Source organism: Podarcis liolepis (assembly GCF_965112155.1).
Source record: "Podarcis liolepis genome assembly, chromosome: 12".
NCBI classification, from domain to species: domain Eukaryota; kingdom Metazoa; phylum Chordata; class Lepidosauria; order Squamata; family Lacertidae; genus Podarcis; species Podarcis liolepis.
Window position 1 is genome coordinate 42,611,940 of NC_139563.1, and position 13,083 is coordinate 42,625,022.

At 37.9% G+C, this 13,083-nt stretch overlaps 1 protein-coding gene across 28 annotated transcripts in view; it reads right to left on the minus strand.

The window, feature by feature from the left end:
- The window catches only part of SLC4A7 (solute carrier family 4 member 7), a 71,246-nt gene that overhangs the window by 29,325 nt on the left and 28,838 nt on the right, over positions 1–13,083 (minus strand). For 13 of the 28 annotated variants that reach the window (XM_083467810.1, XM_083467807.1, XM_083467813.1 and 10 more), the window contains 5 exons: positions 8,543–8,686; positions 6,562–6,700; positions 5,759–5,919; positions 4,697–4,885; positions 3,047–3,403 (listed from right to left, as the gene is read on the minus strand). In XM_083467810.1, coding sequence (XP_083323936.1) covers positions 3,047–3,403; positions 4,697–4,885; positions 5,759–5,919; positions 6,562–6,700; positions 8,543–8,686 — 990 coding nt within the window. The remainder of the gene's footprint in view (positions 1–3,046; positions 3,404–4,696; positions 4,886–5,758; positions 5,920–6,561; positions 6,701–8,542; positions 8,687–13,083) is intronic. The other 15 variants (XM_083467812.1, XM_083467788.1, XM_083467809.1 and 12 more) reach the window with 3 other exon arrangements.

Genomic DNA, 13,083 nt, shown 5'->3' on the forward strand with positions numbered 1-13,083 from the left:
CCTAAATGATGGCCTTTTGCAAAATGCACCAGAACAAAAATGTGTTATTTTTAAAAGAGAACATAAGAATGTGTGTCTAACCACCAATGCTTTGTGTGTGGATCGTGCATCAGAAGGATGTCATACTTTCTATGAGTCTGAAAAACCACAAAAACATACTTTAGAATACCTAGCAAAACACCTAGCTTGTTACAAGACTGGCCTCAAGATTACATCTCTCTTCCATTAGTCAACATACTAAAGCAAGAATATATTTTAAATAGGATGTGACTCATGATCCTAAGAATTAATTTTACACATGAACAAGAGGAACCAATTTTATTTGGAGTTAACACTGCAGTTTCATCTGCTCCCAAGGTGGCAAACCAGTTTTAAGAAAAAACTAATAGCAAGAAGAACTGTTACAAAGTTCAAAGAAATATCAGAGTGGTATCCAACAAAATTACACTCAGAGCAGACCTATTAAAATCAACGGATTTGCATTAGTTTTGAAGGGCGGTATACACATTCTACTATTATTAAAATTACTACTACTAATTAAAACTCTTACAAGATGCCAACTTTTTTTCTTTTCTACTTCACTGCTTTGTCTACCATCTAGTCTTGTACACTATTTTAGAATTGTTGTTTCACCATTTTGGACAGCAGACACAGTATGTTACTTCTGATGTAACATTCTATGAAATACATGGTTTTAAAATTGCATTTTTAAGAACCTTGGCCTAGTCATGACAAGATGCAGATGGGGCTACCAAGAAATCACAGAATCACGGAGCTGGCATATAACACAGAATTCAATAAGCCACTGAAAAAAACACCACCTCTTTGTGCAGAAACAAACAGTCCACATTAGGAACATTAAATAAATAAATGTAAAAGAAATTGGCTCAACTGGTTCAGTCTTGCTTCCAACTCTGCTCTGGAACTGTGATGGTGCTTATCGCCCTCCAACAGGATTGCCCAGAAACTAAACAAGAGAAGTGTGGTCCTGTTGGTTCTGCTTAACATCTCAGCGGCTTTTTATGTTCCTTGGGCTGGTGACACTGCTTTACATTATTCCTGGTCCTTTCTAGCAAACAAGTCTCAGAAGGTGGTATCTGAGGGGTACTGCTCAATTCCACGGCCACTAGCTTACAGTGAGCCACAGAATAACAACTTGTCCCCAACATGTTGAACATCTACAGAAACACCACTGGAGGTTGTCGATTAGGACCCCTGCAGCATCACTATGGTGGGAACAACCAAAGCTCTTTCTTGTAAATGGTATCGCATTACTGCATTGTTGTATCAACTTCACTGGCTCCAAGTCTGTTTGCAAGCTCAATTCCAGATGCTGGTTATTTTCTTTATAACCCTAATTAGTTTAGACCAGGAAACTTGAAGTACCCATTTCTCCAATACAAGGCTTCCCACTTAATTGGAGTGTGTGTGTGGGAGGGTGTTTTCTGCAAGACACTACCACTGTAAGTTGGGAATGCAAGAGAAGGCTTTCTCTGCAGTAGCAGAGCAGGCAAGCAAATGTACTCTAGGACAATTGCTTGCCCGCTCTTAGTTACACTACTTCATACTAAATTATCATTATTTCCCTTGCATCCTATTCTAGTGGAATCCAAGTTCGGAAAACTTAGGGCTGTTTTATGCAGTGTGTTGTCTGATCCCAGACAGTACCAATACCTGCAGAGCAGATTATCTATTTACTGAAAGACACAATTCCATGAAAATCTACAATGGTCGTATCTTCTCACATGAGATAACAGAAAGCTCAAAGTTTAAATTACCGGTATTCTAATATATCAAAGTGCCCCCAGATGACAGTAACCAAGAAACAGAGCAACAAAGGAAAGCAATAGAATAAAACAACCTCAGAGAAAAGCAATAATTTCAGGATATGGCTTACAAAGCACCTTCAAGCTGCGTCATACTTTACACAGCACTGCAACAAAACGTGAGTCAGAGAGAAAGAGAGATATGTTTAGTCCATATTTGCAGGGGACCTACTTCTGTAAAAAGTAAATATAAAAAAATGTACGTTCGACTTTGCAGTTCGAAGATTTTCAGAGCATTTAACCCTAAATATATACGTGCTTTACATTTACATCGCAGGTCTTAAAACAACTGATTGCTACAATAGCCTGAAAAAATAATTTGCTGTACACCAACACACATAATCAGATGTTAAGCTCCTAGCTAGAGTAGTCAATCTTCCTAGTCTCAACCTCTATGCAAAAAGCTACTGTGCAGAACAGGAGACTGATGCAAGAGGTCTCACACAGGAAGTGAATAGGACCAGAACATTGAGGACTGCAAAAGGCATCCACATCAATCTTACAGGTATAAAGTGTTGCTGTAACCAATGGAGTTTAGAGTTCAAGTACACTAGCAACTGACAGCTCTTACCCATTTAATTCAGAAAAATTAAATGCCCCCTTAGCTGTTGCACAAGCTTCTTCTTGTTACAATTCCTAAAAGGGGGCTGGCTACAGTTAAATGGCCCTTTTCAAATTAAACAGGAAAGAACTGGTTTATTACCCTGAAGTAGGAATTTCAAGTTGGGTACAGCATGTTACTGTGTTTTCAAAGCACAGACCATAATTTTTAAGATAACTGGCATCTGGTGCTGAACTATACATCACCTACTATAAATTACCAGGTTTAAAAAGTAGTAAAAGGCCACCATTTGGTATCTTAGTTTCAAGTTTATAATGTATAACTCACTTGTTTCTTTCTTTATTTTTTAAAGGCAGAAGCACTTGCTGAATGAATTCCTTTAGGTTATGAACATAAAAAGTATGGAGAAATACTCAGATATTTCATTGCTTTCAATGTGTTAATACTTGTGTTAATATTTCAGTGTCAACTCCAGTTCGTAATACTGACTAAAGTATCACACAAGAAAATATCACACAAGAAGAAATGAAGCATGCAAACGAGTGACAGACTGATATACAACTCATGATTGCTCAAGCTGTGTGATAAAAACTTTGCAGTGGACGTGATTCAGCTGCAGAAAGCACCACACATGGACAATTTGAGTTCAAATAGTTGCCTGGTATTATGTCACTATTATCCTCTGTCGTCTTCTCCTCGCTTTCCTGAGCTTCTAAATCCTCCTCAGGTGGATGAATTACTACTTTAGGGATATCATCACTAGAAGGAGACACTAGGAGTTCAGCACCCTGGTGCTCAGCTGGTGGTAAATTTGTGGTTCCCTTGTGACCGCACCTAGGACTGGAAGGTGGAGTGCTTTGTGGGGTAGGTAAAGGGGTTGCGCTCCTTGAGACGGCTGGAGATCCAGGAAGAAGGTAATTGAGAAGAAGGGATAAGCGATTCTCTCCTCTCAGGGAAATATTTGAGGCAGAGAGACCAGCTCGTAAAGAGTGGCGGGAGGCTGAAAGGCCTTCCCCTGAGGTAAAACAAATAAAGTGATAAAAAAAAATGTTCAGCAGGAAGACAAGTTATTCATATTTTATATAACAAAACTCTAAAAACACAAAACATCACTCAGTCATAGGTGAGATAAGACTTAAGCAAAACATAAGAGCTAAGCAGAATTTTTGATGTTAAAAAAGTCAGCTTATATGTACACATATCTACAAGGTAAGGAAGGAAGGGAGAAATATATTACTGCTGACTGCTTAAGATCCTGAGAGAATTGAGCAAAACATCTAAGTGCTATGCTTATGATAAAGGAATCTATATATATTAAAGCAGACATATAAGCACCTTCTGTAAAACAAGTTCTGGGAAAAACAAGAAAGTACAATACCTGAAGTACAACATGCCAAATAAAAACACAGTCACTATCCTGACCTAGGGTGTCAACAGTATGTGAACCTTTGTTTTTCCTACTTTAAAAACACATCACCACAGGAAGGTATGGAAGAAAAATGCTAGGATCAGGGCCTAAAAAGACTCTGTACTGATTACAGGCTCCTAATAATAATGAAACAGTTTGTTGTGGAGCTACCAAACTCAATATCTTTAGAGGCAGGTTTTATCAAAATCAGCAATTTGATATATACATACATGAAAAGTCAAATATGTGATAATTCTAATTAAGAGTATAGATAGCAATATAAAATGAGATACACATTGATTACCTGAAATTACCTGAGCAGTGACTCTATTTTTTTTTAGCATCAGAAACCACACCAACAGAAACGAAACACCAAATGTGAGAGCCACTCAGTAAATAAAAAGCACACTATCAGAATATCCTATAATGATTCTATATTATAAGCAAATATAAACACATGCACATACAGAGAATAGCAGACAGGAGAAACCAAGGCAATCATTTAGATAAAAAGCAGTGTGGTTTTCCTCACCAAAATATCATTTATTGATTATTCCTAAAAGAAAAATGAACTTATTATAAAATGCAGTAGCATAGGCATAAAACAGGAAGAGCCAGAAAATAGAGGAGGTATATAATAAAACAAGACACAATATTCATAAGCCTTGGTTTCACAAGCATCTATCCATATATTCAGTGGTGTAAGCACAGTTCTCAACTCTTACAGATCAAAAGGCATGAAGGCAAAGTCACTAATCCTACAGACAAATGTTTACTCAACTCCTTATATATCAGGAATGAATTACGAACTTGTTTTCTTCAAGTGTGCTGACTTTTCTCACATCTCTGCATTAAATTTGTTAAAAGTTAAAACAAACTGAATGCCATGACTTATCTCACCATTTCTTTCAAGCAAGAGAGGGTCAGAATGTTTCTTGCCTATATCTGCAAAGGATCGGACAAGGGGAATCCGATTAGTGAATTTTTTTTCATTCTGATGATGGTGCCTCTTCAGAAGAGCTTCTCTGACATTGTCTCTCATAGATTCATCCAGGTGACCAGAAGCTATCATGTTATCCAATACCATATCTATAGAGAGAAAAAGATTAAATCAAAAATAGTGACCTCCTGAAGCTGATTTAAGTCAAATTCCGCATTAAGAGCAATCCGTAAGACCTTCCTTTTGTAAATGATGATTCTGGTTAAAGATTATAAAGCGAGCATTTCTAAACAGTGCAAAGCTCCTGCGAGATCTCACGATAGCATCCCAGAGTCCATGCGCTGAGCAGAACTTGCCCAGTATACAAGGCAAGAGACATTAAAAGCTCTTTCCATGCCAGCAAAACCCAGCACAAAAAGAGCTTTTAAGCTCTCCGCCATACATGCAATTAATTTGTGCAATTTCAACCAGCTGTCTTTCAACCGCACAAGGTTGAAATAACGCAAGTGAATTGTGCACAAGATGCAATCATACTGTATACAATGTGGTCCTTATTTGGAAATGTCCAGATTTCTTCTGAAAGAGGCACATTTTTGCTTAGATTTAATCCCAAAACTTAAAATTGCTGCCAACAAAATATGTAGCAGAGTGACAGAATAAGCATTGAAGCCCTGCAATAAACCCTCAGGCTGGAACCATCTTGTTATCTACCCCAGTCGCAGAGAGGTTCTGGTTAAGATTTATGCTAACACACGCAATAAAATGAATTTTTTGTGTTACGACATTATGCTACAGAAATTTAAAGCAAGTACAACTTTTAGCATGGCCCTTATCTGCTAATGAAACACAGTTAATCAGCAGGACTTTTAACTTCAAGCTTTAAGTATAATGGTAGGTATTTTTTGCCTTTATTGTGTTTCTTTCTTACACAGAATAACTGAAAAACTGCTTTATTTTGTTGTTTTAGAACTAGATCTACACAAGCAAAATTTAAAAAATCTTAAAGGAAAATTGGCTGTAACCTGCTATTTCATCCAGCGTACTGGCTCTCATATCCAACATGACTGTCCCGTTTAAGATACAGCTTCTCAGTTCAAAGAGACTGTGCAGAGACAGGGTAGCCACATAAGGTTTGCTCCACCTATCACCACCATCTTCAACATCTTCTTCAAATTTTAGCCATCTGAAACGAAAATGCACTGAGCTACATGCACACTAACAAGTCATTATTTTTCAAAATACTGCTATTTAAACACAAAAAACCTTCATAAAAACTATTTTTAATTTTTTTAAAACTCTGCTGTTTACAATCTATGTATTTCTTTAGATGATTGATATACCGCTCATTGCACAGGCCCCAGGGCAATTTACAACAAAAAGAACTAAGTAAGAATACATAAAATCTCTCATTTGGCCCTGCTTCTCAGAATCTTCTTTCCATACATTCTATAATTTAAGTGTTTGCTTTTATTAAAATATTTACAGTACAATCGTATTCTTTCCTACTCAGAAGTAAGCCATACTAAACTCACTAGGACGTACTCCCAGGTAAAAGAGTACAGGATTACAGCCTCATTTATCCTTCATTTATCAACCGCCCTACCACCTGACAGCAGCACCCTTATATAAAAGTGAGCAATATCTTTTTTAAAAAAATAAGCAGTAGTATCAACAGCCGCAGAGCTAGGAGAAGTATGCTTAGGTGTTAAGGAATACTTATCAGGCACTTCAGATTTCCACTTGTCTTAATGTAAACTGGAGGGCCAAGTCTCTTTGTGTTGTAATCATCAGGGAGAGAATTTGAAGAGGAATATTCATTGGTTACCTGGCAGTTTCTTTCCATTCATATTCTTCTCCTTCTCTAAAGCAAAGTTCATCCATTTCAGTGAATAGATCGTGGGGAATGTGTTCTTCATCATCATCCTCGGTACCCAGGATAAATTGTACCCTCTGGGATGGTGTGTCTTGATGGAAATAAGATTGTGAAGGGCACATCTTAGTTTAAGGTTTAGACTGTCAGACTCTTACTTATACCACCACACTGCTAAAAACAAAAAGACAACCACTGATGCTGGAAGTGGAAGAGAACTTATTTTTTAACCACCAACTTTCTAGAAAAATAACACCATCTATTATTTAGATTTTAGCTCCCCATATTCCAGTGGTTCTTAGTGGGCAATGAATGTACATGAATACATACAGCTAAATTGAAACAAAACAGAGCACTGTTTGCAGAAACTCTGCAATGGCTAGGTCTCACTGAGATCACTCGGACTGCAGCATTTATGAAAGAGTGCCCATACAATACACACTCCTGGAATCTGTCTTGCACAAATGGATCCCATGATCAGGGTCTCCTTTTGTGCACAGGCATGTGCTAGTCCCTGGTTTACAAAGGTTTTATGAACCATTGCCAAACATACCTGAGGCAAAGACTCACTGGTGCACATGTATAATCTATTTCCCTTGGCCATATGTAAGTAAGACTCTTTAAACTGGCTCACATTAACATTAAACCATGATTCTCTTCACACACTGCCCTCTCTTCCCCTTATACGCTTTGACTGAGATTCTTACACTGCAAGGGGCTGGACTGGATGACCCTTGGGGTCCCTTCTAGCTCTGCAATTCTATGATTCTACACATCTGCTGTGAAGATACTATATGGTCTTGAGCAAACTGTGCTTGTGTACTAGCAATATACAGAATTTGTAGAGAGAAGAATAACTGCTATGTTTGTAAATACAGGAACATTTGAAATGGTACTTAATCTTTACACAGATTTCTTTACAAAGAGAAATCATAACTGGCATAGAAAGACAGACAAAAATCCTTAACAGATAAAGGAGATTATGATGGTTTGAGAATGAAATAAAGCCCCTTGTTCCAGTACCAAGATTTCCAAACTTGATTTGAGTCTTTTTAAAGGCTCAAAATACTCAAGTACTGTTGCATTTTCATTTTTGATTAACTCATTTCTAACCTATTAACCTTCTAGCAAAACCTTCCACTGAACAAAAATGGCAAAGGGAGCATGAAAGGGAGCAAAATGCATTTGGATGTTAAATGGAAGGACATACATTTAGCTCCATGTCTTTCCATGATCATAGTCACAATAATGGTCATGGATTAAACTGGACATGATCCTTCTCAAGGTGGGGGGGGGGCGGGATCCAGGGATATTAACTATTTCAAAAACATATATGAACAATCCAGGCAGAATGCATATTCTCCTGAATGATACTGAATGTTCGGTTAAGTTTGTTATATGGCTTTAATCTTGCTACAGTTTTGAGTGCATTAATAAATTGAAATTCACAAATCCAAATTCCTGAACTACTTCCTTATGGATATCAGACTCTCTCCATCATACAACTTCCTCCTTTAACATTACAACACTCATGTTATGCAATGTTTCCCTCTGTTCCTCTCTTTACATTCATTTCATTATCTGTAGTCATGTACATTTCTTGTTTTTAACACAAAAATCAAGTTAGCAGCCACGTAACCCACCATTTTCAAGGCTCTATAGTAGAAAACAATTAAAAAAGTTCTGAATCTGATGTAGCACAAGAACAGAGTGCAAGTTCTTGACGTAAAAAGTTCATAAAGAATAATACTGAGGCAATATGCTCTGTGAACATTGTATAAACACAGAGAACTAACTATTGTAATTTCTCTGGAACATGCCCATAAAACCCTTCCATTCTGTCAATTCTACTCTTCTTAAAAATAAATCACCAAAAAACTGGGTTTTACTATATTGCTGCTTAAAGTACAATGAAAGAACTATCTTTTTTTTTTACCATAGGATGGAGATTCTCGCCCATCTTCTTTGTCAGTTTCCTTTTCTTTTCTTCTTCTATGATGCTTATGTCCACGGTGCCTATGACGTCGTCGACTCTGCTTTCCAAAGGGGACGTGCACACCAATATAAACAGCTCTGTGACCTTAACCAAAAATGTTATGAAACGTATTAGGCATATCAATCAGACAACCACAGACAACATAATTGGCTTTAAATTAGCATTGGGACACTTGTTGTACTATACAGTACACATGAATTATCCAAAAGATGACAAAGAGCCAATCCTGCTATTTGAGGAACATTGTAATAATGTTCTATTTACAAGAATTTGAAGGCAACAGAGAAGTCCCAATTTGGCACAAATGGATTTTCCTTTTTTCATTATCAGGATAGAAATAAAAACATCTTCACTGATTTTTGAACATCTAGACCCCTTTCAAGAAAAAGTTTGAACTCCTTAAAGGATGTACAGTGGTGCCTCGCAAGACGAAATTAATCCGTTCCGCGAGTCTCTTCGTCTAGCGGTTTTTTCGTCTTGCGAAGCAACCCTATTAGCGGATTAGCGCTATTAGCGGTTTAGCGGCTATTAAAGACTTAGCGGCTATTAAAGGCTTAGCGGATTAGCGGCTAAAAGGTTATTAGCGGCTTAGAAAAAGGGGGGGAGCGGAAAAAAATCGGAACACTCGCAAGACGTTTTCGTCTTGCAAAGCAAGCCCATAGGGAAAATCGTCTTGTGAAGCAGCTCAAAAACGGAAAACCCTTTCGTCTAGCGGGTTTTCCGTCTTGTGAGGCATTCGTCTTGCAGGGCACCACTGTACCAGCTCAGAAAATGAATTTGGTACAGAATAATGAGATATGTAAAGGACTTCAAACATCACCTTGCCCAACCACCAATAGATAAAGGAAAGCTGCTGCTGCAACATCCACAGTAGTTTGCCAAACAGCACATAGCAATAACGTCATTAATGGTGTCGTTTTAGAATTTTTGTAGATGTTCACTACTTATTCCTTTTATTACACTATTTTTAAATCACATACTACAAAAATCATGTGATAATTGGTAATCTCTTTACTATCTTAGGCTACCACAATTTCATTTTCTAGACAGAAAAGGCAGGCTTTTACATTTCCAATTACTGAAATCTGAATACAGTACTGGGCCCAAACTAGATACAATAAGATGTTCCCTTTCCCCCACAGTGTTTTTGTTGAACTAAAAGTAGCCTCACAGCTGCAAAATGACATGGAGAAATATTAAACAGGATCTCCTTGCCCCATCCTTCTATTCTGAATATCTGGAAAAAATCATGCAGATTTTTAAAGAAAAAAACCACATCAGTTTGAGGCTCAGGTGGCCTTAGTGGCAGGGAGTGAGTTCCATCAGCTTCAGCTAGTAGCCCAGCTGCACCTCTATCTGGACAGGAATAGCTTACCATTGCCTATGCTCTAGTAGCACCTAGATTAGATTACTGCAATGCGTTATATGTAGGGCTGCCTCTGAAGTCAGTTCGGAAACTTCAGCGGGTACAGAATTCAGCAGCCAGCTTGCTCACCAGAACAATATAGTTTGAGTGTATTACACCGATCCTGGCACAACTGCACTAGCTTTCAATTAGTTTCCACGCCCAATTCAAAGTGCTGGCTCAGGCACAATTCATCAAGGACCTCCTCTCCACATAAAAACTGATCCAGACCCTGTCATCACAATTTGAGGCCCTTCTTTGTTTACCTCCTCCACAAGAGGTCCAGAGGGCAGCAATATGAGATAGGGCATTTACTGCAGTGGCTCCCCACTTGTGGAATGCCCTCCCCAGAGAGGCTCGCCTGGCACCCTCAGAAACTTTCCTTTTCTCACAGGCTCTTAGCTAGTGAAACTGGGGGGGTATTGTTTTTGTTACTATGTTTATGAATGTTGTAAACCGCCCTCTGATGCTCGGGTGAAGTGCGACATAGAAATTTAATAAATAATAAAGAAGGGAGTGGAAAGCAGCACTGAACTCGAACATCTCAACTGGCCTGTAATGAAATTGTCAAGACCATGTGTGCTATGGTCCATGTCTATCACAATCAATAAACCAGTGTCGGTTGGAACACAGTCAAAATCAGTATTCTTCTCAACTTCAAAGCAAGTGATTTAGAACTTGCTGTAAGCCTCACCTCACTGAATTGTGGCGTGTGTTTTTTAACTAAGTCTAGGTCAGAAAAAGAGTCCTGTTCCCAGCTGCAGCTGGCCAGCAGTCTGACATCAAACCTGGCTTCTAAGTCAAACGCAGGATGTTCAACTTCACTGCAATTTAAGCAGGAAGCAAACTTGATCACACCCACAGTTCAAAGAGAAAGAAAATAGACATTGAAAAGTAAGAAATTTACACAGGAACACTGTAGAGGAACTGCTGTGTGTGTGTGTGTGTGTGTGTGTGTGTGTAAGAATTCTTCACAAATAAATCTACTTGGGGAAAGGTCTACTAGAATGGCATGCTCCAGATGAATTTAGATAATCCTAACTCAAGTTTAAGGAACTGAGATATAAATGAGCCTTTTGCCTGTATATGCAGCCTGTTCTCTCTTCACCCCTTTGTAGTGGCACAATGAAATAATTAAAAGCATCTAATTAACCATAGTATCCCCTTCATCAAAAACTTAAAACTACTTCCATATTTCACCGAGGCATACTGCAAAGAAGATATGATGCCTAATATAGTCTCTGAGTATGTGGGAGAGAGGGGGGGATGGAGGGGAAGAGGAACATCATGCATATGTAAAAATATTAAGTAATTCCATTAAATTCCATGGTCTCACGTCATATACAAAAAAAATCCTTATAGTCCAAAGGATACAGATGAATTGTTAAATGACCTTCAGAAACCCCACTTCCACAATGGCTGTGCCATACTAATACCAAGCAAAGCTTGTTACTGAATTAGCTTAATCCAATACTCAACAGCATTAATAGAATGAAGGATACTAAATTTAGTATACATAGCTCCAGAGACAGTTGTTTGGTTTAATTAGACATGACTTTATCCAAGCTTAGTTGACAAAATCCACAAATGGTATTTACCAGTTAAGGTCATTAATGGTGTCACTTTAAAATTTCTTAAAAGGTGCTCACTACTTATTCTACTGTATATACTCAGACCCCACACCCTGGAAAACGTATGATACGTAGAAAATAAACAAAATACATTAAAGGCAATTCCAAATCAGCTGATTTTTGCACAGCATCAGAATACACTTTAAAAAAAGCAATTCACTACTTTTTATCCAATAATTTTATATTATTACTGTATTATACCTGTAACTTAGTACTATGCAACATAAAATCTTATATTTAAAAAAAAAACACCCAGAAAATTCTTACGCTAACAAAGGATCGTCTCATAAAAAAACCTCTACCTTCTCTGGCAACTCAATATTACAATTTAATTCTTGATTTTATTCATTCAGATATATATAATACCTCTTTTGTAAACTCATTAACTATGAAGCATAGCACTCTAGCTTCAATGGAGTCTACTTGAAACAATTTTTTGTTTAAAACTGAAATCTAGCTTTGGCATTTTCTTACACATGTTCAAGGATTTCTCCATTATGCTAACATGTTAAACCTACATACACAGAGAAACGGAAGAATATTTTGCTGTCAAAGAGCAGAAATCCAGATTGAAAAGTCTGCCACTATTATTAAGAACACAGTTTATAGTATCACATATCCGAGATAATAGAACTATTAAATGTAAACACGGTTACACCTGTCAAAGAAAAACCTAAGTGAAGCTAAGTAAAAGTCAAGTGCAGCCCCCTCTTCTTAAGGAGCTTTGTTTGGACTTATGCCATGGAAAAAGCAGATGGCACAAGCCATCGTTTTTCAAGGATGCACCAGGAGCCAAATTTCATAACATAAGCAAATACTAGATGACTGCTCACTTCACAAAATGGCATCATTGTCTTCTGTCCAACTAACATCTTCAAGTTCTTTGTGTGAAGTGTTCTTAGTAAAGTGTGTGCCTGAGTTTGTAGACAGCTTTCACTGTTGCACAGTGCAAGTCACTTAATTAGATTTGTTCCTGCACGTATAGCATACTCTCATTTACATGGTTACCTGTATAAGTTTGTTTCTCTTCTACAACCAGTTACAAATCATAGAGAGCTTAAATCAGTAGCTATCCTAATACCCTTTAAACCATTCAACAAGCACATCCCAAGCACAGCACAACTGCAGGGATACTCTCTGACCCCTGATTCTACTCCAAACTGGAGATGATTGCAGGAGGGGTTTTTTTGGTGTTGTGCTCTCTTGAGGTTCTCAGAGCACCTCAAATCCTGTCTCTTTCACTAGAAAGGATGGCAAAGCATAGAGCTAGAAAGGAGAAAGGGTAATTGTACCTGACTTCATCTTGCATATTGGATGCAATGCACACTAACAACTTAGGTGGAAATCCCAGGCATGACTTCAAATGGCATTGATGCAACCATGCCAAACCAGATAACACAAGTGCAGCACTAGGATTCTAACATGTTTTACTTTTGAACTTGGGG